The 27,468-nt window shown below is 42.3% G+C and overlaps 2 protein-coding genes across 3 annotated transcripts; one reads left to right on the top strand and one right to left on the bottom strand.

Moving 5' to 3' along the window:
- Window positions 1-1,464: 1,464 nt before the first annotated feature.
- babam1 (BRISC and BRCA1 A complex member 1) lies at window positions 1,465-7,415 on the bottom strand. The gene is made up of 9 exons (XM_085138357.1): window positions 7,282-7,415; window positions 6,247-6,696; window positions 6,104-6,162; window positions 5,912-6,032; window positions 5,650-5,728; window positions 5,544-5,568; window positions 5,313-5,442; window positions 5,128-5,214; window positions 1,465-2,300 (listed from the first exon to the last, which is right to left on the bottom strand). Exons 2-9 carry the CDS (start codon window positions 6,679-6,681, stop codon window positions 2,100-2,102), a joined length of 1,137 nt encoding a protein of 378 aa, XP_084994483.1. The 5' UTR covers window positions 6,682-6,696; window positions 7,282-7,415; the 3' UTR covers window positions 1,465-2,099.
- A 315-nt stretch (window positions 7,416-7,730) lies between these two features.
- Window positions 7,731-18,715, top strand: ushbp1 (Usher syndrome 1C binding protein 1). Of its 2 annotated transcripts, XR_014870280.1 has the most exons (15): window positions 7,731-8,028; window positions 8,978-9,201; window positions 9,408-9,535; window positions 9,723-9,886; window positions 10,112-10,270; window positions 10,367-10,614; window positions 11,195-11,335; window positions 11,464-11,552; window positions 11,668-11,803; window positions 11,934-12,147; window positions 13,623-13,781; window positions 15,770-15,867; window positions 16,349-16,471; window positions 16,583-17,256; window positions 17,770-18,715. XR_014870280.1 is itself a non-coding variant. In XM_085138356.1 (14 exons), exons 1-14 carry the CDS (start codon window positions 8,023-8,025, stop codon window positions 16,746-16,748), a joined length of 2,055 nt encoding a protein of 684 aa, XP_084994482.1. In that variant the 5' UTR covers window positions 7,731-8,022; the 3' UTR covers window positions 16,749-18,715. The 2 variants fall into 2 exon arrangements, 1 of the variants encoding a protein (XP_084994482.1); XM_085138356.1 differs by having other exon boundaries at window positions 16,583-18,715.
- Window positions 18,716-27,468: the final 8,753 nt, after the last annotated feature.

The raw sequence follows: 27,468 nt of genomic DNA, 5'->3' as shown, positions 1-27,468 counted from the left end.
TAAGACACCTTTTAAGATAACAGACGAGACATCTTTGAGGTGACAGGAAAACATATTTTACAGCTAAAGCGGCGATTCTCAACCCGGGGGACAGAGCGCTGCAGCTCACCAACAACGAGGGGAACCAAACTGAATATGATAGACATGACTGATGCTGTCAGAGCTTCACTTCATCAGCACGTGAAGCATCAGAACCAGACTGAGAACCTCCACACTGAATGCTACAACTGGAGAAGACTTCCTGTTTACAATGGCGTCTGCTGCTCAACTGCTTAATCACCGCCATAAACATGAATATAAAGACATCTGAGCTGCAGTGAGGTTAGACCACAACAGCTGAAGAACAGCAGAGGCTTTGCTGCCATCTCCTGACAAAAGCTAGACATTAAAAAAATGACATCACAGCCTCTCAAGCCTTGGTGGGAAGACTTATTCCAGTTGAAGCCTCACAGTAAGGCTCTAATATCACAAATATATACTTTAATTATGGCATCGGGCAATTACTCAACCAAGAAAATTGCCTCGAGTTGGGAACAGGAGCTGGGTCTTCAGTTTGTTGAAGGTTACTGGGACAAAGTAATTGACAGAATTCATTCTTCAGCCTCATGTGCAAGACTCTCCCTTATTCAGTTTAAGACGGTATACAGATTACACTTCTCAACTTTTAGATTATCTAAAATATACCCCAGCATTCCTGACCTGTGCAACAGATGCAACACGTCCCCCTGTGATTTAACTCATATGTTTTTTGCCTGCCCGTCACTTCAATTATACTGGACTTTTTACTCTGAAGTGCTCTCTCATGTTTTGAGCGTTACTCTCGAACCATGTCCACTAGTTGCCATTTTTGGTGTTTCTGAGGACGCCACCCTGAACCTTAGTCGTAAGCCACTGGATATTATCGCTTTCACTTCACGGCTGGCACGGCATCGAATTTTGTTGTCTTGGAAAGCTCCTCACCCTCCAGCCTGATCACGTTGGCTGGAAGATGTTATGTTCTTTTTAAAAATGGAGAAAATAAAATTTAGACTCAGAGGACATGTTAATAAGTTCTCACAGATGTGGCAGCCTTTTATCATTTACTTTAACTCATTTAAAACACTTACAGACTAAACTTTTGTACCACAGGGTTCCCTTTTGTTATGGTTTTGGGAGGGAGTTGATTTTTAAAAAAAAAATTTGTTTGCTTGTTTTTTGTTGTTTTCTGTGCGTGGGTGTTTGTTTTTTTGTTTTTCTTCCTTTTTTCTGTTTTATTGTTATCATCTGAATTTTAATGGCCTAATTTGTTTTGATATATGTCTTTATATCGGTTGGTACTTGCTGTATTGGGCCTGATATGTCAAATTACATGTGCAAAACTTTATAAAGAGGGGAAAAAAAAGAAAAAAAGAAAAAGACACGTGATTAAATGACCTTGTGCACCGAAAAAAAAAAAAAAAAAAAAGACATCAAATACACGAACACGACAAGTGTCATTAAACAAACTTTTTTAATCCGCAGAAAAAGTTGTACAAACGTCATCTGTACACGACGTGTTTCGAGTGCATCTACGGGCAGTGCAAAGGGACATTTTTACAATCGTACCCTTTATTTTTTCATTGCCTATGTAACATAACGTAAGTGTGACAGCTAAGAAAGAAAACGAGCCGTTATAAAACAAAGATTAAAACAGGCAACAGAAGTACAGGCAGGATCACAGACTTCATGACACGTGTCTCTGTGATTCACTACTTCAAATTAAGGTTCATTAGTTTCCTGATCGCCTGCTTTGGAGCAGTGTGGTGTGTTAGAAAGCAACAAGGGATAAATGATGCGTTACACCGTTTAGCTGCTCTTTTACCTTTTTCTTGGATTCTGGGACTTTTAATCATTGTCACGACACCTGCAGCTAACAGCTGCATGATTTCTGCAGTTAAGATGAGAAAAATCACTCGTCTATTTTAGTATGGACATACAAACCCCTTGGTTATCCTTAGATCTACACCAACATCCCAAATAATACATGAATTACAGCAGCTAAGAGAAAAAAAATGGTCATAATGTGGAGGAAAAACCGAAGCGCGTGTGTGTGGATTTCACAGAGAAGCCAGTGTCCCATTTTAAACTGTTGCCTCGATGTCCTGGGGGTCGTCCCCCTCCAGCAGGCTGTAAGATGCATGACTCTGGAAAGGCCTTTGTAAAGGGTGAGCCAGAAGTTTGGCCATGCAATTGTGCAGCTCAATGGCGGGTCCGCCTAAGGAAACCTCAAAGCGATAACACATGCCCTTAGAGTCCAGGTTACTGAACGAGGTGTAGTTGTCCTGGAGAAAAAGCAAATACTCAGTTTAAGAGAATATCAGGTGAGACAGTGTAAAACAGATTATTACATACAGAATCAAAAGGCCGGTGCTGGTTGTTAGTGTCGGTGCAGCAGTTTGATCATCACTGGGTGTGAACACAAGAGCAGAAAAGGGTTTGAAGGTGAGTCGGGCGTGCAAAAGCTCCACAGCCCAGAGTTTGGCATCGCTGTCTTACAATGTGCAGAAAATATTTTAAAAGATAAGCTTGGAGGTATAGATGGTTTATTTTCTCAAATATATATTTTGGGGGGGGGGGGTTTAGCCTTTAATGAGATGGGACAGTGGAGAAGACATGAAAGCTGGGAGACATGCAGTGAATTGCCTCAGAGCAGAGCTTTAACGCTCAAACCAGTAACTACAGCGGTGCCCTGATTACATTTAACATGCCACAGAGGCTTTTCAAACATGCTGAACACTGAAGAGAAACAAGGACGTACTTTATATTTAGTCAAGTAAAGGTTTGGATCCATTCAAAGGTTACAACATACACTCACTGGACCTTGTTGGTACCGCTTGTCTCAGCTGTCTCAATCCTTTGGGTCACTGATTCAACAAAACGCTGGAAACATTTCTCAGAGTTTTTGGTTCATCTTGACATGATAGCATCACGCACTTGCTGCACAGTCATCGTGGAAATCTCCCGTTCCACCACATCCAAAAGGCCAACGCGCTCTAACGGCAGAGGCAGTGCAGCGATCTCATCGTCAGATTCAAGAAACCAGCTTGAGATGATTTAAGCTTTATGAGACGGTGCGTTACGCTGCTGGGAGCAGCCATCAGGAGATCGCATCACTGTGGTCAGCAACACTACTCTGTACATTTAAACCAGGGGTGTCCAACTCCAGGCCTCAAGGTGTCCTGCAGGTTTCAAATGTGTCCTTGATCCAACACAGTAGGTTTAAATATCTTGTAGTTCTCCAGAGGCCTGGTAATGAACTCATCGTTTGATTCCGGTGTGTTGTCCCAGGGTGAGATCTAAAACCTGCAGTAGGGCTGCCACAAACGATTATTTTGATAGTCGACTAATCAGATCATCATCCATTGGACGTAAAACGTACAGCTTATTGCACCAGCAGCATCTGCTCTTATATAACTATCATTAGCTTACAGCTTTAAGTGTTTAAGGTCTGTGCTAACTAAAAATAAAGACAAGATGATAGTTTATTAAATTTTAATGAAATGTGCAGATTGTTTCGGTGAAGTTTAATAAACTCCTTGTTATCTAAAATATAACAGGACACCGGAGTAAATTCTGGAGCATCTCACACTTCTGATAATCAGCTGTCTGCTTGATGTTTATTCAGCTGTGTAAAAACTATAACTTTAATCTCAGCCAAACTGATTTACTCAGGAACAAATAAAATACTAAAAAAGAAGCCAAACAATAACATTTTTAAGTTATCTAAGTGACTTATATATCATGTTTAACCTGAGTAGCGAAAGACGGCGGTGGGTTTGAAAACAATTTCCCGGGAGTCCGGTGTTCTCACGGCTCTAGTTAGCCTAGCCCCCGGCTAGCTATCGAGCTAGTGGGTAACAGACGTCTCCGAAAACGTCGGAGCGCTTTTGAAAATATGTGGTGTCTTGATAAACTGAGCAGATATTTGAGGTTTACACAGCTACATTCTCACCTGAAAATATGTTAAACGTTTATTTTGTGACCCAGAAAGAATAATAAGAGTAATATAAAAACTAACTAGCTGCCGCCATTGTTGGAAACTGAGCTGGGCTGCGCTATGAATTCTGGGACACAGCTTCTTCTTCTTCGGGGTTTAACGGCAGCTGGCATCCTTGTACATGCAGTGCTGCCATCTTCTGTTTCAGTCCGTTATTACACTCTTAAATCCTACTACTTATTCCTGCGTCTTTTGTGATCTTACAAAGCTTCAAACGACACGTCGACTATTAAATCAGTCGTCGACGATTTTGATAGTCGACGTAATCGTGACTAGTCGACTAATGGTGGCAGCCCTCACCTGCAGGACACCCTCGAGACACCCCTGGTTTAAACGATTCTCAGCTGGTACTAAAAGGACCAAAGTGTGCCAAGGAAATATCTGCCGCACTCCAATCTTCTAATTGTGTTGAACCTGTGTGGAGTGTAGCCTCAGTTTCCTGTTTGTAACTGACAGGAGTGGCAGCCAGTGGCTCTCCTGCTGTCGTAGCCCGTCTGCTTCAACATTACGGCACCAAAACACGTCACGTTTAAAGTGACGTAAATCACCTGCTATGCTGACATGTGATTGGCCGATTGGATATTTGCATTAACAAGCAACTGATCGCGTGTACCTGAGAACGTAACCAATGAGAGTATAGTGTGGTTTGTGTAATACTTGCTAGCTCAAGTTTGTTGTCAGTAAAGCACTCACGCACAGTGTGCCATTATTGTGTCGTCTTATCCACTGAACTAACTTATTTTAGCAGATTTGATCTTGATCACGAGTTATTTTATGTTCCTCTGTTTTCTTATTCCTCATATTAATAATCATCCACACGTTCCCCCCTTTGGTAAGACAGTAACTGCATCGCTGTGGCACAGCATGAAGCTTGTTTGACTCCTTTAACAACCCGGTCAGTGACAGTCTAAGGCTGCGGTCAGTTTGAGACTGGATGCTATTTGATGCAATGGTTTATGGAGCGAGACCTCTGAATGTTTCCAGCACCTTGTTGAACCTGTGCCATACAGATTTAAGGCACTTTTGAAGGTAAAAGGGCGTCAAACCTGATACATGGAGCTGCTGCACACAGTTTGAACCAATAACCCTCCATCACCAGCGTCTGCACTCACCCTCCAGCTGGTCTCATCCCCCTGCTCTTCCACCCCGTTGTGCAAATAGACCACGTCGAAGAAAAAATATGGCGACTGCAGCATTTTCTGTGACAGGACAGAGAAACACAAAGTGCACAGTCAGGAACAGGTCGCACGTGTAAAAACTAAAATACAGACACAAAGAGAGACTGTGCTGTTCTTACACTAACAGCCTCAGATGGGTTGAACTGCAGCTGCCCAGCATGACGGCTGTAGATAAGCACAGTCCGCACAACATACGGAGGCGGGATAGTCTGAATATTCTCCATCAACGGCAGCTCGATTTTCTGACGTCTGCAAAGGCACAAAATGAGCAAACACTCAGTTGAAACACTAAAAAAAGCTAAAAAAAACCTCGCATTTTTAATCAAATTTACAGCAGATCTGTTACTTACATGACATTAAGGAGATCTTCCAGGTCTATAAAAGGGGAGTTAAGGGTTGAAACCAAACATCTAGAAGTTACTAGCATTTTTTTTGTCAATTTCAGTTTAAGGATACTGAAGGACTCGCACACGTTGGTCTCCAGGTCATACAAGCAGCTACACAGCTCCCTGGGATCAGAGGTAAAGCCTGACAGCTGAGATATGTCCACAGATGGATTAAATGACGTTACATTAGGGAAGTGCATTCAACCGCCATAGACAACAACAACAAAAAGGAACTACATGATCATACCCAAACAAACGGCTAAGAGTGTGTTGAGTCGTCTACATTTTTTAGAAGTAACACATAAGAAAGAAACAACAGCTCTCGTACTCACCCACAGGGCGTCATCGTTGACGACCACCAGAGCAAACTCATGCCGTTTGTCAATTTTGTGTTTTGTTCTGACAAACATCTCAATCATCTTCTGGGATATGTTCAGAGCATTCGTTTTAGACCTTGAAAAACAGTCAAATTAGGTGGTGAAACTTTGATGACACACAATGAAGTTGAACATGCAGCCGCCTACCCGTTAAAGGACTCCAGCTTTGGCAAAGACATCTCTTCAGAAAGATCTAAGCAGATAATCTGTCGTAAAAGAGAAGAACTGACAGTGAAAATTACTTTTTTTCTTGTGACTCTTCAAAAATCAGAAATGCTAAGTGGACCCACCACTTTCTCTGGGCAGTTTACGCGCGGCACTCTGAGCTGATACTCTGCCGGTGAAGGGATAGACGTGGTGAGTGTGGGGTGCTGCTGTGTCGACTTTGGCCTGTCTTTGGTTGACACGGCCGTAGTGGACAGTGGTACCGCAGCACTGGCCGCAGCAGTCGCACCTGTGACGGCAGTGGGAGCCACAGCCTGAGCCGTAGACACTGAGATGGTTGCGGTGGTGGAACTTGGAGGGCTGTCGCTGGTCGAGGCCTCACCTTCTCCCTCCACGCGACTTCCCACGGCAGGCTGAGATATGCTGGGGTTCCCGTTGCCTCCGAGGCTGCCAGTGCTGCTTCGTCGGTCCTCAGCACCCTCTGGGTTGGAGCGCGTTCGAGGTCGGAGCTCTACGAGACGCTCCTCTCCATCTGCCTGGCCGGGCTCTGGTGTGTCCATTGATAAAGGAGGAAGCTACAGAAGTGGAGGTGGTGAGGTGAAGTTAGGTAAGTTATTCTGGATCTCAAAGATTTCTAGCATTTAACAGGTGATGGAATCACTTGACATTAAAAGGCTGGTATAATATTTTTAACTTTGCTTGCTGTCCATCCTTCACAAAGACCAACAAGTGCAAATCCACCTGAAATCCTAAACACGGGCTTCTCATAAACGGCAAACACCGCTTGTCCCACCACACAACCATTCTCGTCAACTTTAAAATCATATTTCTACTTTCAGTGCAAACTCAGTCCAGTGTAAAGTTCATTTTACACATAAGGACTGCTTCTCTACGTGTTAGCGCGAGTGTAATGTGTAGATAAACGCAGTGGTGTATATTTACAGGAAATATTATTAATTGGTAAAAGCTTGAGTCAATGCGACCAGAAAACCTGACAAAGTGCTAAAAACCACAGCAGACAGAGCAGCTGATGCTCCACGGCTGTAGCAACATTAGCCGTTAGCATTAGTTAGCTTTAACTAAAACAAATACGTCAAATCAGTCACTCTGTGAACTAAAGTATAACTTTTACATTTGGAAGAAGAAGAACAGACACTTACTTAATTATTACGACAGGTCTTGTATTTATATACGATAAAAACTCATTGAAGACTAAGAAATATTCCAACAGCGAGCTAACATTTGTTTTGAACGGACACTTCCTGAACGGAAATGATATAACCAGAAACTGGAACGGGTACAATGGAATTGTGGGTAATGAAGTTTATGGATTGTGGTGCTCAAAAACAGTTTTGCTGACCTAATAATATAGTTTTTACTGCAGTAACAGTAGTAGTAGTATCATAAAAAGCTTTGTTTGAGTCCACAGATACTGTCATGCATAAGTAATCGATTGCTTTATTGATGTATTGAATTTATTCTACCAAAGTGAGTCTTTTACTATATTTTTGCCAACACCGGTGTGCAGAATGTATCCAAAAAATAAACAGGTAGCATTTTCCTGCGTATATATCACATTATAACCAGATTGGATAATTCACACCCCCTTTGGTCATAATCAGACATGGAAGCACACTACGGACAAAACAGGAAAGGACTCAGAGTGAAAGGGAATGGGTGGGGATGACTTTTCCACTTACTTCACCCATCACACAAAACAGTGTTAGGCAGACATGGCGAGAGCAGACTTATTACAGAGACTGACTGACTCTTGGAAAATATAATTACACAAAATAGTAGGACGGAAGAAAACAGACCCTCATTTTGTCAATTTTTTTATTTTATTTTTTTTACACACGTGATAAACTGAGTCACTTCTGCAGTCACACAGATCAGCGAGCATGGAGGTAAGTTATGATGAAATGTTTGAGGGATTGTTTTGAAGGTGTAGTGAGATCGAGAGCAACATAAATCCAGTAAAGCTTATGATATGTGACACAGTATATGAGTTTGTAATGCAGTTCAAAGCTGTCACTGGTAAATGTCTAATGCAGATGTCGCATGTTGCTCCAATATGCCCCATAAGAGAAGAACTGTTGTTTGCAGAACTGCTGCAGCCTCATAATAGAGACTTTTAAATGATTTAATCTGCCCCATCGATAAGGCAGAGTAAGACTCTTTACTGTTTGAAAACATGAACTTTGCACATAAGTAATTAAATCCACAAATCTGAAGAGAGTTGGTCTGACAGCATGCGTAAAGTCTTTATTCCCCCTTTTCATGCCTAAATGACTTTTCTCTGACACTGACTGGGAATAGTTTGGTAATGAGGATAAGGAATTTCAAGTATGTTGCCAACTCTGGCCTGCACCATATATACGTGTGTTATTAAAAAGATGTATGTGTTTAATCGTTTAAAAAGTACATTTTCATTCTACATCTAACTGTAGTTAATTTCATAATAAAAGAGTTACATTTTGTTCTGATTCAACATTTTGTGTCTGAGAGATTTGTTCAGCTTCATGAAAACAATAGATGGTTCGGTCCACAAATATTTGCTTGGCAGGAAGTTGGATGTCAGGATGTTTTAGTTTCCTCCTTTTCCGTTGCTCAGAACAATAGCTGCCAAACATGTTTGGCTCAATAGCGTAACAGATTTTTAATGCTGATACATTATATGATTAGATTATTTTGCTGTACTCGCTGAAAGGTGCTTGTTCACAGGACGAAAGAAGGCTTCGGGTGTGATGTGTGTTATTATTGGTGCACGAAATATACAAAAAAACAGCAAAAAACTAAATGAATGGGTCCACCAAGTTATTTTTTCTTTCAGTCCAAACACGTTTGTTTTTGTAGGATTTCAGGCGAGGCAGATGTGACAGTCTGGATGCAGGGTCAAGGTGTGACAAGGAGGCGATGAGCCCGAGTGACTATATCTCCCTCTACCACGAGGGCTGTGACCCTGCAGTCATCCTCGAGCCTACACCAGCAGAGCTGGCTCAGTGTGAGGCTGAAGTGGGCACGCTGCTCAACATCATTGCTGAACTGAACAAGAAGATGGGGTCACTAAAAGCTCCGAGGTAAGCGAGGCGCCCGGCGCGACGGCTGGATTTACTGCAGCATCACCTTTGGCTCGACTTTGACTTGAATACTAATGCCATCCTTACAAGACACTTGAAATCTGTGGATTTGTATTCATCCTTGTGGGCAATACCACACATATTTTCACATTAATAGGGAGTTTGATATTCAACCTATAGCTCGTGTAAACGCACTACTCTTGCAGTGAACCAGATGACACGAGACCGCCGGCTCCATCCAGGCCTCTGGTTCCAGATCTTCTGTCTCACCGGCTCGTTAGAAGCAGCCCAGAAAGAAACAGCCCAACATCTAAACCTCCACTGAATGACCAAGGTTGGCGTTACCATAGCGTCACTCGTTCATCAGCAGATCTTATCAGTTTGGATGCCATGCAAATCCAGAAGCTTCCACCAAAGAGAACAATTAATATTTTATGTTTATGTCCTTTATTGCATATTTTATGTTTGTTTGAGCATCATATAGTACATATATCCCTGCACCTTTGCTTTCTATCCACTAGGAGGCAGTGGTGTTGTCTGGAGCAAACTGCAGGAGGTTTTATCATCAGTGGAGGACTCCATCAGCTTCAGAAGGACCTGGGCGGCCCCCATCACAGCTTCTGACCAGGAAAAGCACAGAGAGCATCTGAGAGCAGCTCAAGAGAACTGGGTTAAAGCCAGCCAGGTATAAGTTAAAAACAAATAAGTATAATCACAAGTAAAATATCTATTAAGTAATTTAAAGCTGCAAAGCCCAAGAAAAAAGAGCTTCAGGTCCACATACTGGCTCTTCTTCTTTTTAAAAAAAGAAAATTCAGCAAGGATCAGTTTATGAGAAAGAAATGTCATTGTTCAGACTGTCTTTAGACTCCCATCAGTCCCTTTCATGATCCTGCTTCATTTCTGACAGGTATTGGAAGAGATGGAAAGAGAGTTTGGGATTTCGTGCCGGTCGAGCTTCCCAAGAGACCAGTACCAGGAAGACATGCTGGATGGGGACAAACAGGAGTCTGCTCTCAGAAGCCCCCCACAGAGCAGCATCAGCCAGGTAGAAGAGGAGAAGAACAAGGTGGGAGAAGATGTCTCGTACTTTATTAGCCAGAATGAATCACATCAGTAAACACTACATGAGAATCAGTGCAGCTGCCTTTCTCCTGTGTTTCAGCTGCTTGGTCTCCATAAAGCCTGGAGGTCTGGCGGCCACATTCCTTCCTACCGGCCCGCTACTGGGGCCCTAAGTCCAGACTGGGCCTCGCCCCCCTATCCCGGTTCACCTTTACTCCACAGGAGAGCCAACAGAGCCATGACGCCTCTGACTGTGGGTGGGGATGGATCTCCACTGGGATCAGTTAACTCGGGCAGTCTCTGTCCCAGCCCCCTCAGCCTGGAGTCTGAGACAGAGCGGCTCAACAGGTGGGAGTGATTAGCAGCTTAGAAGGTTTAGGAGTTATAAATAAAAATAAAAACTCGACTACCACATTGTTGACACACGCTGTCCCTGTATTTACATGTATGTAAAGAAAGACACATTTATTGACCCGTTCACTTACTAGACTTATGACTACATGTTCTTATAACCTCCCACAGATTCAGGTAGATATCTGTAACACTGGTTCTTATCACCTTTCTGCTCTAACAGAGTACTCAAAGCATTTTATACAACATGCCACATTCACCAGTGCTTTCTGTTTAACATTCACACTCCGACTTGGGATTCGTTTTTTATGCCCAAGGATAATTAGCATACAGGCTGGAGGAGCCAGGGATCGAACCACCAACCTTGCCATTAGTAGATGACCTGCTCTACCTCCTGAAGACCGCCTCAAAGTGCATATAAGGGTCAAATCTCAAATCCCACTGGTCTGATTGATGATCTAATTGCTGAAGTTTAACTCAACCAATCAAGTGAAGCGGCTTCTTCCTTAGTGACGTGTGTTATTTTGATCATTAAAGCCATTTCACTCTTAATCCCCTCATCCTCACTTTACCGCAGATGCATCGAGAGGCTGAAGGCCAGAAACGAACGTCTCACTGCAGCTCTGGAGCGAAGGAAAGGAGAGTCGGAGCAGATCAATCTCAGGCTGAACAGGCTTGAGTCCGACTGCTCGGCCCTGCAGATGGCTCTCAGATACTGGTACAAATAAATATTTCTGTCTGTGTCAACGCTGGACGAGTTCGTTATCACCTGTCAGAAACCATCAGCACGCACAGGTCGGTTTAACAGTATTAGCAAGGTCACGTTTTGTCTTTTGCGACTGACAGTGAGGAGTGTGAAGAGGCCTACGGCGAGCTGCTGTCGCTTTATGACGCCAGGAAGCAGCAAAGCAGTCTTCAGCGGAGCGTCTCAGCAGGTGATGGAATAACGGGTTTTAATACTCGCACCAAAGAGCACTCAGACACTGACATGTACAATATACGGCTTTCAAGCATCAGACACAGTCGGGTTCTCTCTTTTCCCATCATCAGAGCCGGTCGGTGACAGTCAGGACCCAGACAGTCCATTAGCTCAGCTGAGGAAAATGGGGACTGAAGAGCTGTCCACCTCCTTCTCAACAGCAGGGGTCACAGAGGAGACGGAAACACCGAGTCACACGGGGCAGAGGTGATGTTTTAAAACGCTTACACACAACAAAGCTGACGAAAGAGTTCGACATCACCGTGTAGGAACTTCAAATATGCAAATTTCTTGGGCTGTGCTTTTGTCAGCTTGTTCACTGCAAGTAACCCCACAGGACGCCCGAGCCCGAGGACCGGGAGGCGGCTCTCCGGCAGCAAATTGAGCGCCTGAAGAGGGACCGGGCGGCCATTTGCCTCCCTAAGCCAGGTCAAGGAGCAGAGGCCAAACTGAGCCCACCTGGACAAAGAGGGGGTCACATGACTAAAGACAAACCTGCTGATAACAAGAAGGAGAAGGCTTCCCTGTTTTATGAACTGATCTCAGTCAGGGTATGACGTACATTACAATCACACCACGGCCAGGAAAATAAAAGCATGCAAAAATATGGATGCAAAGAGATTAAAGAGAGAAAGGAGTAAAATATTTAGATTGCATAATTTCCTAAAACACTGTTTGCATAGTACTCTATCAAATCAAATCAAATCAAAATTTATTTATATAGCACATATTAAAACAACAGTGTTGACCATAGTGCTTCACAGTCAGTAAAAGCATGATACAATTAAAACAAACAATAAAACAGGACAACGAACAACAGGTAACAACACAACAAGATAGAACAGCCAACTCAAAGAATCAAAAGCCAAAGTAAAAAGATAAGTTTTAAGACGTGATTTAAAAGACTGGATCGACTCGGCAGTACGAACATGAACAGGGAGGTTATTCCAGAGTCTGGCTGCCTTGGATGCAAAGGCCCGGTCTCCTCTCGACTTCATTCGAGACCTAGGTTGTGCTAGGAGCCTGTGATTGGACGATCTAAGTGCTCTGTTGGGATTGTATGAGTGGAGGAGTTCAGAAAGATAGCTGGGCGCTAAATTATTCAGAATTTTAAAAGTGAACAAAAGAATTTTAAAATCTATGCGATATTTAACAGGGAGCCAATGTAGTTTGGCTAAAATTGGAGTGATGCGTTCATAGATTCTCGTACCTGTTAAAAGACGTGCAGCTGCATTTTGAATTAACTGAAGCCGGTAAAGAGAAGAGTGTTGGAGGCCCGAGTAGAGGGAGTTACACTCGTCCAGTCTGGATGTGATAAATGCGTGGACAAGCTTTTCAAGGTCCTTTAAAGGAAGGAACGGCTTTGCTTTGGATATCTGACGCAACTGGCAAAAGCTGTTTTTTACCACAGTGGAGACGTGTTTCTCAAGTTTAAAAGAGCCATCCAGGAACACTCCGAGGTTCCTTACAGTGGGCGAGAGATGGCTAGCGAGAGGGCCAAGGGCATCAGCTACCAAAGACTTTGATTTCGGTCTTATTCTCATTCAATGTAAGAAAATTATGTGATAACCAAATTTTAACTTCATGTAAACAGTTGAACAGAGGTTGCAAAGAAGCAGACACATCAGATTTCAAAGGTGAATAAATCTGGATATCATCAGCATAACAGTGAAAGGAGATGTTGTATTTTCTAAAAATTAATCCCAACGGCAACATGTACTCTAAATACATATACAGGATACAGTGGATGAGACGCCATGAATATACAGATTGGCCTTTATAATAAATTCATAATAACTCAAAGAAAAGTGCAAACCAGCTAAACGAGAAAGAGTTTCATGAATTTACATGCAAACAAAAAAGAAAAATCAGGGGACACAACATCAGGATATTCTATAGAAATCTTCATGCATTGACAATCTGAGGTAATATTGATCAAATCAATAGAGGAACCAAAGCTGGGCTTTTGTGCTTCTATCCAATCATGTAGCTGCCATTTACTCTTTAAATAACTGCTTTTGTTCAGGAGGAGATGTCAGATCTGCGAGCTTTAATCCGCCTAAAGGAGAAGGAGCTGAGGTGTCTGGAGTGGAGTTTAATGGGCCAGAAGGCTCAGGGAGCAGCTGGAGTCTTCATCCCAGAAAGTCTCCAAGAGGAGGTGGAGGATCGCAGGACTGAACAACAGGTAGGATACACTCCCGCAGCAGCAATCCAGACGGGTTTTATCCTTTCATTTTTTCAAATTGGAAAATAATACAAAGTCAAGGTGAAACGAGCAAGAGGGAGCAGGACGCTGGTCTACTGTGACAGACCCGATTCAAATATGGGTGCCCCACGTGGGAAATCACACATCTACAAAAGCAGAATCCCTCCAGGCCAGGAAGGATATTTTGGTTCCACAAGGTCTTCTGCTGAGCTGTCCTGTCACCGCAGCACAGATTCATACCGCGCATCTCTGTCATTGTCAAATGACAAAGAGTGGAACAGCTCCTTTAGCTTTCCGTCACCCCGTGATGTTAATTTGCACTGGCTCTGCCTCCAGATTACAAATGTGAATAGCTTTCAAACTTCCTGTGCTGCACGCTGCCTGGTTTCTGCAGACTGTATCCTGTTTGGCTTCACCTAAAATCTCAGTCAGCGCCCAGGCCGTGTAAGAAATGCTCCCGTGTGCATGCAGACGTCTCAACCAGCTGATTTTGCTCAGTATTATGTTCCTGATACGTCAATGATAAAAACAAATGATGTGAAATGTTAGAATCAGAATACATTCGAGGAAATGCAACATTCTCTGACTGGAAGAAATTTGTTTAACATTCAAACCTATTTTCTCCACATTCCAGCACATAAAATAAAATATTTTGTGTGTTTACACTCAGTCTTTCAAATAGATGCAAGTAAAACACAGCAGAAAATAAATAAAGTCAAAGACTAGCGGTCCTTTTGCTCTATTTTCACCTGTAAAGCAGGAGTGGGGTAGGCGGAGGGTTACCCTGGTGCAGGTGTGCCGCGGTCAGTGGAAGAATCCACGAGTTTCTCTGTGAGTTTCCCATTACGTCGTAGCTACTCGGTGCTTGTTTGGAAGTTTAGGGTTTTTTTTCGCTGTAAAAAGAAGTTTTCTTCCCACGCACAACGGACACTAATGTTTTTGTCACTTTTTATGGAATCAAACTCAAAGTAAGGTCAGTACTTCCACGCTTTAAACGCTGCACGCTCATACTCTCTCTACTTATTTTCACTTATTTGAAAATAAGTAATCAGTTAAGTAACGGGATTACTTTTTTGGGGAAGTAATCGGTAATTAGTTACTGATTACTTTTTTCAAGTAACTTGACCAACACTGCTGACCACAGGCAGGGATGGTTCCTCTGTCTCTCACTGAGCGTGCTCCTGTCACTGGCCAACACGTCATGTAGTGGGTGGGAGGTAGCGTCCAGCACCTCTCTGACACCCCTTTGAGAGTCCAGCTCCATCCCCACAACACTCCTGGCCTCGCGGATCACTTTATTAGGTCTGTTGGACACTGAACTGTAAGAAATACCGGCGACCACCAGCCCCAGCCTCGTAGTAGCTTGTATGGTATGAATTAGAAAATCTCAATTAATTGCATTCACAAGATTTTGAGACAACTTGACCTCTGACCTTGACCTTGAGGTCAATATTGGGATATCAAATCCACCTCATTTTCAAGTTATCATACTATATATATCATACTAAAAACAGAAATTCTAAGAACATTTTACAAGATCAGACTGACCAGACGTGTGGAGGCATGAAATAAAGGAAGCATTTCAATGTCTCTCCCAAGCGTGACAGTATAAGAGTTAACACTTTCTCTTTACACTTGCCTCCACCAGTGTGTGAATGTGTGTGTGAATGGGTGGATGACTGGGTGTGTAAAGCGCTTTGGGGTCCCTAGGCGGGACTAGTAAAAGCACTATACAAATACAGGCCATTTACCATTTACCATTAAACTTCGGCGTCCACGCCCAACAGTGTCCCATCAGCATTAAAGTGTAAAAGCACTTCAGAGCTAAAAACACGAGACTTTGCACGATGACAGTCTGACGCCTGCAGCCACAGCTTTAGATCAAAGTGCACATACGCTAGAAGAGAAGCGAAGGGAAGACACCTTTGGGACTTTGGGCGTTATCTTAACTGAACGTTGTGTTTCAGAGGCTCTGTGAGAACGCAGCGAAGCTCGGGTGTGAAGGGGACATCGCTGGTTATAGGACGAGACCCATCCTGAAAGAGCTGCAGGCGGTCCTGCAGAGGTGAGGGTTGGATTCGGTCTTTTCCATACCTATCGGTGTTTTATGGCCTCTATGTAGAAGCACTTTAGCTCTTGACAACTTCTAGTTTCGTGTCTTAACAATAAAATCTGATAATAATTCTGATAGTAATTATCTGGATGTTGAATATGTGGACGTACTTGAATATAATCAGGTTTGAAAATGTGTCAGACATCTCTTGGCCGCTTTGAACTGTTGCTTAGGAACGCTGCAGACTTTGCACATAAAGAATTGCGAGCTGTTTCTCTCCACGATGAGCTTCAGAGAGCACCTTTTCTCTTCTGACCTAGAGTGCTCAATGCTTTTAAATAAAGCACTCCTGTTAACACAATGCGTCACAGCGGCTCTAAGGCCAAGGACGCATATTAAATATGAGTCTGTGAGTAAACATCTTTTGTGTTTGCAGCAAAACGAATAACCTCACAGCATGTTTACCCACTGACCTCACTATTTCTTTTTCCAGGGAGCAAGCCTTGAAGAAGCGTCTGGCTTTGGTCCATGAGTCACTGAACGCAGCCGTCTCAGACAGTTCCTCCCACAGGAGGGACAATGCGGAGCAGATAGCTCGCCTCACACAGGCTCACAGGTGAATGGAAAAAGAAAGCTGCTGAATATACTTCTTTGGTGTTTGTTCATCGGGCCCTTTGTGCTCAGCTTGAGTCAAAGTTAAAAAGTCATGTGGATCTTTTCATCGCAGCAAAGCCTTGAGTTCATACCGTCAGATACGGAGGAAGTATCGGGAGCAGGTGTGGCGGCTGGAGCAGAAATTGGCGGCCTCGATGGAGAGTCGACACGGCCAGGGCGGAGCTGCGAAAGCTGCAGAGGAAGCCTTGGAGTGGAGGAGGGAAGAGACTGTTTTATAAGCCATCTCGACATCCATATCTTAACCACATCAGCTACACGTATAAATATGACGAGTATAGCTTTCTGCTTTTATCTACTTTATATTAGATTCTTATATTTTTAGCCTTTTTCTGGGCCTGTAAAGAATATCTATTTATCTAGCAATCATTAATGACATCCAGCACTTTCTTTGGCTCTTGGGGGGTAAAAAATACATAGAAAACACTGTGATTTCTACCTGAACGGTTGTGTAAGATTTATCAATAAACTCAATTGGACTCTAAAGCTTGGCGTCTCTAAAAGGATCCACATCAGACAAACAGCTGGGACTCGAAGACTGAGCCCACTAACGGCCTCGGGACTGACCTCAACAGTGCACGCGTCCATTTTCCTGCAAACGCCACCAAGCTGCTGCCAGGCATCCTTCCTTTTGTGACCGAGCAGGGTTAGTAATCGACATAGTAGTGTAACTTTACTGTAAAGTGTGAGTGTACTGTAAATTTTCTAAGCCTCGCCTCACTCTCGTATGTCTAAACTTACCTTGTGTATAGTTATCGTGTCTGGAAATATGGTAAATGGTAAATGGCCTGCATTTGTATAGCGCTTTACACTACAATGTAGCCACATGTAGCTACAATGTAGCTACATGTACTGGGCTACATGTACACAATTAGATATGCACATGTAGCTACAAGGTAGCTACAATACCTTGTATTGTACCTGTACCTTGTACATGTAGCCACAAGGCTTAGAAAATTGTGGCTACATGTAGCCACAATTTTCACAATTGTAGCCACATTGTAGCTACATGTACATGTAGCCCAGTACATGTACTGGGCTACATGTACAACGTGCCCAGTGCCCTGGGGCGCACTGACAGAGGCGAGGCTGCCGGACACAGGCGCCACCGGGCCCTCTGACCACCACCAGTAGGCAAATATGGGGTTAGTATCTTGCCCAAGGATATTTGGCATGCAGCCAGGAGGTGGCCTGGAATTGAACCACCGACCTGCTAGTGGCTGACCTGCTCTGCCACCTGAGCTACAGCCATCCCTGCCTTGTACATTTATGCCGTAATCCCGTTATACTCAGGAACATTTTCCTGTGTGTTTTAAAATACCCAGAAGTTATGCAAGGTTAAACATAAGGTTTCCATAATGCAGTCTGCACTCTGTTGTTTGTTTTTCTGCTAAATCACCAGGAAATGACAGTCTTTAAATTTACTTAAATTATTATTATTTCTTTATATCCTGTAAAAACCTGATTTGTTACCTCTTTATTCCAGCGTACCTATTTATTTGTTGGTAATGTGCATACTTCCAGATGCACGGTATGTTGAGGACATATGTTGGGCTTTTTTTAAATGATTATTTCTAAATTCAGTGGATTGACCCTTTAAGACCTCGGCTTATTGAGCTCCTCACCTTCTTTGTCAGCCACTCGTTCATATTTCAGTCGCTCTGCCTTTACTCTTTATTTCCTCCCCCTCCATCTTCCCCGCTCTCATCTCTCACCCCGCGCCCTCTTCCAGTTGACACCGCGCCCTGACCTGCCCGAGCCGGTTAGCTGCAGCTGTGACTGCCGGTCAGGAGGTTAAGGCAAAGGTTGAGCGTCACACCCACAGGGTCACAGCGATGCCTGCCTGTTGTGTTAGGCTGTGAATGGAGAGTTCACAGTGCCAGACGAGGCGGCGAGCCCCCGACGCTCCGACTCCTGCCTGAGCTCGCCCTTTCCCGAGCAGAGGTCACCGGAGAGGGCCCGTCCTCCCGCTCCCCCCACGCCTCCAGGTCACCATCGCCATTGTTGTAATAGCTGCCATTAGAGCAGATGATACAATTATCTTTCCATTTTGCGTTGCCGCTCTCTAAGATCTGCGTTAAGCTTCTGAGTTCATCAAAGGTTTTCTCGATGACACGATTGTTGTAACCTCTGTGTGACTCTTGTGTCAAAGGCAACGCAATAAAGCAAAATGTCTCTTGGAAAGAAATGGATTTTTGTTCTTTTGTTTATCCTTGAGGGGTGAAAAAGTGCTCAGATGTTTTATTTTGGTACCTAAAAGCACTCTATTAAAAGTCGTCTTTCAATTATCAAAATAAAAGTAGTGACAGTTTATTCGTTTTAAACAGCGTATTATTTTTCAGATATCTCGCCACCACGGCAAACTGGACTAAAATGTATATTTTCATTTAAAATATACTAACATAGTGTAAGTGCAGTAATCATTAAATATACTTTGATACATTATTACTGCCTGATTTGAGAAATGCACACACAAAATTCCAGATCGAGTAGATACAACAAAAAAATGTCTGATTTTGGTGATCAATATTATCCTTGCTAATATTCCATGTTTGTTATTTAAAGATGTGTGTATGACGTTAGCCCACATGAAATGCTTTTGTTCTTTAAACACAACTGGAGCCAACTATTTGAAACATTTTTAATAAAATAATATAAAAGATTGACCCGTTTCCGACCCATTAACAGTCCACAAACATACAGATAAGATATATAATGACTACAGCCGTCTCCTCTGGCTGTTTTTGTGTGCATGTAAAATCCTAATTCAACTGAATTCATCTGCAACATAATTACAAAAATAAAACAGTTCAATGTAATGTTAAACACCTGTGCACTAATGTAGTTTTCCACCATTAAAAAGTGAGAAAGTGAGAACGGTCTAATCTAATCTAGCTGGTGATAAATGGCTGATACGTGTGCGCTGAAGCATGCGCTGAAATACAGTTTTTTTTCCCCAAAAGGATGTGAGATTAGAAAGTCAAACAAAGAGCATGAGAACCGAGCGATTAGCCCCAACAGTCTCATCTGTTAACATTTAGGCTCCATATTTCTGGACACACTTCTACCCCCACGTGTAGCAGCCTCCACTCGAGCCTTCGGACAGCGGCGTTTCTTTTAGTGCCTGGGAAAAATACCCAAACCATTATTAGACAAAGACAGCGGCTGTCAATCAGTGTGGGGGTGGACACAATCACGCATGCACATACGGAGATGGGGGTGGAGGGGTGGGGGTGCTGACCCATGGGTTTTAGGTCAAGTCATTTACTCTCTGCGTCCGTTCCCGCATTTTAATAATTTGTCCCTTTGTACGCTGTGTAAAGAATCACAGTCTGCACCTTCAAGCCTGTACCTGAGCCATTAGCTCACCTACCACCACCACTCCATCTCCTGCTTCACGCCTCTATTCTCTGCTTCGTGCCATAGGACACTGCCTCGCTGACCTGACATGTCACTCCTGAGCTCTCTGACACCAGCCGGCCCATCAGAGAGGTCGGGAGCGTGATGGAGGGGGCTTTTGGCACGGCGGAGCGCAAAAGAGATTTGACCTCAATCAAACGGCCTATCACATCTGCTTTTGTGCTCACACACACTCAGATAATGAGATCAAACAGCTCAGGCCAGCAGCCCATCGCACCACTGAGGCCGACAGATAGACTGAAATCTTGTTGCACATTATAAGTCCACTTAGGGGATTTTCATGCTTTTAAAGGATTGCATGCTTGCCTGTCAGCAGGTTGAGAAAGCTGTTTAGATTTACAAATTCAGTTAAGATCAGTGTTTCATTGTGCTTCGATCAGAGCTGACCCATATGGAAAAGAAATAGTAAAAACTTATATGATTTACTCATGAAAGTGGCCACTTTCTCATTACTTTCATATATTGTTTTAGTAAGTATCCAAAACATACAAGTTTCATTATATAATTTTTCAAGGGAGCTTATATCTGTTTTTACTCTTGTATGAAAAGCATACAAGTTTCACACAAGACAGATAAAAACTTTATAAGATTTATATATATCGTTTCCATAAAAAAAACAACAAGATTTTAAGGTCATTTTTACAGCGTGCTCCTATTCTAATGTGCTTCTCTGTACAATGCAATTTTCTGCTCTGCAGTTTAGGAATCACGAGTCCAACAGTGATTTATTGTAATGGAACACAAACTGTATATCAAGTACATGTGGTAAAAAGTAGAAATGCACAGACTTCATCTGAGAGAGTGAACAACTGTTTTTATAATGTTGGTATAAAGGAAGCCAGAACTACAAATTCTTGCTAATCTTATATCACGCAGGAAGAGAAATCCTTAAGTTCTTTTTGATGCAATAAACAGGCTGGTGTCTCATCCCCCATATTCTCTAACAGTACCATTTCCATCCATTTTTGCGTTTCCTTATCAGGGAGCAGAAGGATAGGGGGCTGGAACCTATCCCAGCTACCTCAGCACCGTATCTTCATCTACTTGTGCTGATTTCACATCCTGCAACAATCTTAAAGCCATCAGGTGACGATTGTGTTTAAATCAGCATTAGACTGGTTTCAATTTTACCAAACAGAATTTTCTGTTTTATCACCATTAATCTCCGTCTTTTGGAAAAGGCTACTTTCCAAGGGGATCAGTTTTGGGACCTATACTGTTTAGCTTGTATGTTGCATAATTCGGTCATTTAATTCACTTTTATTTTTAAACCATATTTTGTATGCAGATGACATCCATCTCTCCTGTTCTTTCCAACCTAACAAGCTGCCATCAGGTCTTGGTTAAATTGGTTGCTAAATCTAGCTTATGTGACTTTGAGGTTATCCTGAACTGGCAGGAAGCTGACTCAGCCCTCATCCATCACAGGAACATTGCTGAATTAAGACGTTTTAATTCTAAAGTGGAACTGCTGGAAATTGTTCATACTTTTATATTTTCTCAATGCAATGCAACTCTCTACTTACCCGTCTTAACAAATCATCTCTTTAAAAGGGAGCGGCACGTCTTTTAACTAATTCGGGAACGAGATCTCTTCAGTTTTAAAAAATGTTTTTTAACTTTATAGACACATTTTTAAAATCTTGTTTTAACCACTGCAGTAAATCTCAGAGCTTTCACGCTCAGTTTAAGGAATATTTTTCTCACCTTTATCTGTTTTATTTCTTTTTTAACTGCTTTATTTGCCTGTGAAGGACGCATTATAAATTCACTTACTATAATAAACTTCACATTTTCACCTGCTCGTCCACACACCACACTGACAGGTGGTTTGGTGCCAACCTCAGCTAAAAGCGTTCCCAACCCTCCTCTGGAAAATATTAACTATATATTGTTCATGCTTGATCATTTCTGCTTTATACATTTAACACAACCATTATCACAGCCTATTGTGCTGGAAAGAAAGAAAATAAACCGGCTGCTGATGTTTTTTTAAAACAAGCTAACCGTTTTGATTGTTTTTGAAACGTGTAAACAGGCAGAGCAGTCACAAAGGACTTAACAAAGACCTAAATATGATGTTTTACATAACAATGCAAATATAATTTAACTTATATTAAAATAACCGACTAGCAAGCTAACAGTAGCTACTGTTAGTTAGTTACCTAGGTTACCAATCACGATACCTGTGGTTTACAACATCGCCTAAGTTCACCGCATTAACTAACTAACAGTGTTAGTTAATGTTAATGATAAATAACTAATAAGTAATTATTCATAGAGTCAAGTACCTTTATACTTCTACTTTTTTCCTTCACCACAGGCGGTTAGCCGGCAGCTAACCAGTGTTGCCAACTCCTCAGTAAGGAAAATCGTTATTGGTTGTCCTAAAAGTCGCTAGAAGTCGCTAAATGACGTCATCACCTAATTTGCATAATTGGTCATGCTAATGTAATTGTAACCTACGCTGCTGGAGAGAGAAATAACATCGTGGACGAGACATAAAGTGAGCAAAAAACGTCCTAAATGCATTTAGAATTTATTTAGAACTACAAATTAAATTTCTTTTAGCAATTATTGTTTTTTGTAATGTCTTTCACGTCTTTTTTTAGCGACGTTTTTTAGAAAAAAGTCGCTAGGGGGTCTGAAAGCTCGCTAAATATAGCGACAAAGTCGCTAAGTTGGCAACAGTGCAGCTAACCTCCCAAAGCTCCGCCCCCTGAGCAGATGTGGGAGCTCGCTTATCTTCCAAAGTAAGCTAAGTATTCATTCCCTTAAAAATCCAGCTGTATCCCAGAATAGGTTGCAGGCTTTTTTCATTATGTGATGTATGAATATGAATGGTGATTTATGACAGCAAGCCGTCATTGCTTCAGGCCTCCTGCAAGTCCAAACCTCACAAACCTTCATCTGCTGTAAGTGTTGGACCACATGGAAATATGCTAACAGCTATCTGGAGTTATTGTTCAGCAAACACACACTTACAACATTAACAATGATTTGTTCTCTGGTTCTTCTCATTATCCTCCAGTGAACAGTCCGAAGGCTTAAACTGTCCCTGTTTGATGACATATTTCAGACTCTGGTTATTCCAGCTGTGGAAGCCTGACAGGTAAGCTTATCTGTACCTTTGCTGTTTCATGCTGCTGGGATTTTATAAACTGTGGTGTTATCAGTGTGTGTTTGCCTGTACTGCTTGCTTCTCTTTCTGCATTTAGCTTTAGTTTGAAGGTGGAATTAAAAAAAGGTCAGCATAAAAAAATTGAGCCTTCAGGTTTGAAAAGTGAAGCTAATGCAGATTCGCCTTGAACCTCCATTCTCTTCATTGGCCCCTGTTTTCAAAACGACTTCTGTGGAACTGAATTTATGAGTCATTTTCTAAATGAGTCATTTTTAGAGTCAGAAAGCAGGATGTGTGCAAGGTTTCGTTAGATCTGCTCGTCTTCCTCAAGCTCAGTCTGAAAACACTGAGATGATGATCAAGAAAACTCCAAACTCAACTCTTGCTTCATAACGAAACGTCGCCAACAGATGTTCGATGTCACCAATATCACATTTGTTCTGACTGTGCCGGTAAAAGCTGAAATACTTGATTTAAACTGAGCCCCCATCTCATTAAAGATAATCTACCTGTGTAGCCACGGCTCATAGGCCACCTGAAAGATTTGGATCTTTCTCAGGTGGTCCAGCTCTGATGACTTGATGGTGGGCATGTCTGAGCACACTGCATCTCAAACTGGTGACCCATTGCCTCATATTTTATTATGAAAAAATAGCAAAGTTGCTATTTTTATGCTTCTCCTGCCTATAAGACGGAAAGTGCTCCAGTTCATGTCTGAAGCCCACAGACATCAGACTGACTGTGGGGAGTGGATGAATGGTGGACAACCTGCCAATGTTGGATTAAAAAAAGAGATGAAAATGCTTCTGGTCATGCATCTGCTTTCTTCAGGCTCGAGACTGCTGTTTGGTCTCTGGACGAGGTCAGCGACCTAATCAAAAACCCACTTATAGAAGCTTTTAGGTGCAGCTGATCACACTTTGTGTGTTTTAGTCAATTTTAAACTGTACTGGAAACAACTGCACACATGTATGTACCCTTGAAGTATACACGGATTTCATAGCAGCTGTTGTATTTGACGTGTTAGACATTTATAATGATTGTACGGTGGTATAATGATAATGATACTTGTGAAAAAGCTCGGTGGGCTTTCAAATAACAAAACTCTTCTAAGTCTTTAGTATTTAGTGGTGAAATGTTTTTGAAAAAGCATAAAGATGTTAATAATCTGATGTTCATGCAGAGTAATGTTGAGATTCACCTCACTGTTGAGGAGATGGGCTACATACAGACCTGTTTACATGCACATTAATACCACTAAAGTACGTTTTTTTGTTATTTATCAAACAGCAACTGAGACAGGAACCAACAAACCACAGCAGCTCTCTGGCGACATCAGTGAAAGGACTCCGGCATGAAGTGAAGGTGACTCCAGTTTCCGACAGCACACAGCTGATGATGGAAGTTCCAAAAGACCAATAACACAGTTTTCCAACATCTTCTGTTGATGTTTCAGACTTTTGTAGTACTTTGGCCTCGTGTTGTTAGCTGTGTAAGCTAAAGTTACTCATTCACAAATGTAACACAGATGTTGTCGCTGTGACCGAACCGAGCGACCGATTGTGTCAGAGTGACACAAGTGGCATCATCAGAGCGTGAATACAAGAAACCACCAAAGTATTAGCTACACACAACCTCTAAGCAGACTACAGCTCAAGTCTGTTATGTCTGCAGCTGCTGTCTGTGCGTTTGTCCACAGAGCAGCAGGAACAATGACTTTAAAGCAGGAAAATCCTGGAAAAAATATCGGAATTCGATCATTTCCAGGAAAAAACAACAAATCTTGATAAGGTCAGTGAAATGTAGCGCACACAGAGGTGGGTAGAGTAGCCAGAAACTGTACTCAAGTAATAGTAGCACTACTTTTAGTCAAGTAAAAGTAAAAAGTAGCCGTCCAAGAAATTACTCAAGCAAGAGTAAAAAGTATTTAGTAAACAAGGCTACTTGAGTACTGAGTAACTCATCATCACACCTGATTTAATGTTTAAAAATGAGACAATCAGACAAACAAAAATATAAAGTTTAGAGCAAATTTTGGGGGCAACTCCAGGCCTCGAGGGCCGGTGTCCTGCAGGTTTTAGATCCCACCCTGGGTTAACACACCTGAATCACATGATTAGTTCATCATCAGGCCTCTGGAGAACTTCAAGACATGTTGAGGAGTCATTTAGCCCTTTAAATCAGCTGTGATGGATCATGGACACATCTAAAACCTCCAGGACACCAGCACTCGAGGCCTGGAGTTGCCTACCCCTGGTTTAGAGCAAATTTTGGTATTTGAAACACTGAAAAGCAAAAAAAAAAAGAGTACATATTAATAATATCTGGAGTTTCATTTCTTTGCTCTCCAAATGACACAACAACAAACTTTATGCACAAACAAAACGTCTCACTTTGACACAAACTGTAGGTTTGTGTCTCCTGCACTTTTAGTTCAATTATGTTTATTATTCATTCAGTGACGTCACTCACACTCAGCAGCCAGAAATGTTTTCACATTTTTCTCATATTACTCAAGTAAAAGTAAAACTACTACTAAAAGTATTTTTTTTCCAAAAAGTTACTCAAGTAATTGTAAATAAGTAAATGTAATTAGTTGCTACCCACCTCTGCGCACAAGCCTGCGTCTTCTAACACGTCTCCACTTCTGAGCGGTGCTGGGATTTTCTGTTTTGAATGACAAGGAACACACCAAGTAATCTAGTTTTATTTATATGGCACCGAATCACAACAACAGTGATTTCAAAGTGATTCATATCACAAGGTGAAGACCCTACACAATACAATTATTGCATTATTCTGGAGTATTTTACTTTTACCACAAAGGTGAAAGTCTGACGTCCTGGCGAGAGAGCCACACATGCTTAATGAGCTCAGCGCTGTGCTGCAGATCAGCTCATCAGAGCTTTTACTTCCTCAGTATCAGTGACAGGAGGCTTCCTGCTAGATCAGCATTAACCTTCTAGGATCTGGCGTCCACATATGTGGACGTCACATTTTGGGTCGTCTAGATCAAAATACAAAGTTTTCCTCTACAAAGGCCTGATATACACTTACGAGGACATTATAGTGTAAAAAAAAATCCAGTAATTCTTTGTTTTTACAGTCATCAGGTCCCAATCAGCCCAAATAGCAAAGAGAAATTAAAAATGAACATAACAGTTCTATGAAGATGTTTTAAATGGCCAAAAAGGACTGGATTGATTATATGACACAACCCCGTCACAAAGCCTGTTGTCTACAGCCGACGAACAACATTGGCAAAGATATCGCAAATGAAACGCGCAGTAACGCAGACGATCACGAACACCACGTCCTGAAACAAAGCTCCAGCTGCAGGTGATGTGGGCCCTAAAGGTGTCTGTCACAGCTGCTGTCAGTGTCAACGCAGGTGTGTGTCTCACTATGGAAAATTGCGTTTCTGGAGATGCCGATTGCAGCACAGGGTACCACAACGACAGTTTGAAGTGCTTAAGGAAAAATTGTCGTGCTTGCGCGTGTGTCTGTCTGTTGATTTTGTCAACATGTTCATGTCATAACCGTGTAACATGCAATCTTTCACAATTCCAGCACAACTGTCAAGACAGCTGAAGGTCGGTTGAAGGTGGGTGTAGCCCCATTGTTTCTGAGCCGGAGTACACCGCACTCAGGCTCGGTAATCACCACAAGTAAGGGCTTAAGCACTGATGGGTCAGGAAGTCAGCATCTTATTATAATGCTGCCGATGTAATCGGATCACAACTTCGGCTTGGGATCACTCGGATGCTGCTGATGCTTTCTATTAATGTCGGTGTCGCTGTTCCCTTTATCGGGCTGTTTTCCCAGATATCACTGCCTCCCAGTCAGCGATGTGATATGTTAATGACTTTTATTCACTCTTTCAGTCACAAACAGATTCTTTGTGATCTAAACGTTCCACTGAACGTTGGGGACAATTTTCCACAAAGACATGGAAAACCCACCAAATATTTTTCGTTAAAAGGTGTTTGAGCGTTGCAGCTTACAGATGTAATGTTATGAAAACAAGCTGATGTGAATCATAAACTGTAACCTTCAGAAGATGCAGACGCAGCTGAACTTTTAGGGTGTGGACTGATGTGTTGAACAGTGCATCAAAAGCAAATAAGGGAATAACTTTTGGAAAATTTTGCTTTTGCCGAAGCAACATTTTCCGATCTTAAGTCAATGAAACTGTGAAGCAAGAGCGGCACTGAAAACCTGAAGGACTCATTTTGTGCAAACTGTTACTCATCTGAGTAATGATATCAGGATGAAATGTGATTTGATGGACAAACTGGGTTTTGGCACTTTTATGGACTTTTGCACATTTTTTAAATCTGATTTTATGCTTTAACAGCTGAGAGACAGAATTGGGAAAGTGCATCCAATGAAAAGCCTCA

The sequence above is a fragment of the Neolamprologus multifasciatus genome, chromosome 17, assembly GCF_963576455.1.
Source record: "Neolamprologus multifasciatus chromosome 17, fNeoMul1.2, whole genome shotgun sequence".
Taxonomy (NCBI): Eukaryota; Metazoa; Chordata; class Actinopteri; order Cichliformes; family Cichlidae; genus Neolamprologus; species Neolamprologus multifasciatus.
Note: the sequence above shows the minus strand (reverse complement) of the source record. Positions and strands in the feature narration are given on the sequence as shown.

Bases quoted from the DNA above. Each gene is read 5' to 3' on its own strand.
- ushbp1 (XM_085138356.1), top strand. The intron at 9,202-9,407 runs GTAAGCGAGGCG...CTACTCTTGCAG, and splicing joins GGGTCACTAAAAGCTCCGAG to TGAACCAGATGACACGAGAC. The intron at 15,868-16,348 runs GTGAGGGTTGGA...TTCTTTTTCCAG, and splicing joins CTGCAGGCGGTCCTGCAGAG to GGAGCAAGCCTTGAAGAAGC.
- babam1 (XM_085138357.1), bottom strand. From the start codon at position 6,681: ATGGACACACCAGAGCCCGGCCAGGCAGATGGAGAGGAGCGTCTCGTA. The intron at 6,033-6,103 runs GTAGGCGGCTGC...CTGTTTTTCAAG, and splicing joins AAGCTGGAGTCCTTTAACGG to GTCTAAAACGAATGCTCTGA. The intron at 5,443-5,543 runs GTAAGTAACAGA...GTGCCTTTGCAG, and splicing joins GAAGATCTCCTTAATGTCAT to ACGTCAGAAAATCGAGCTGC.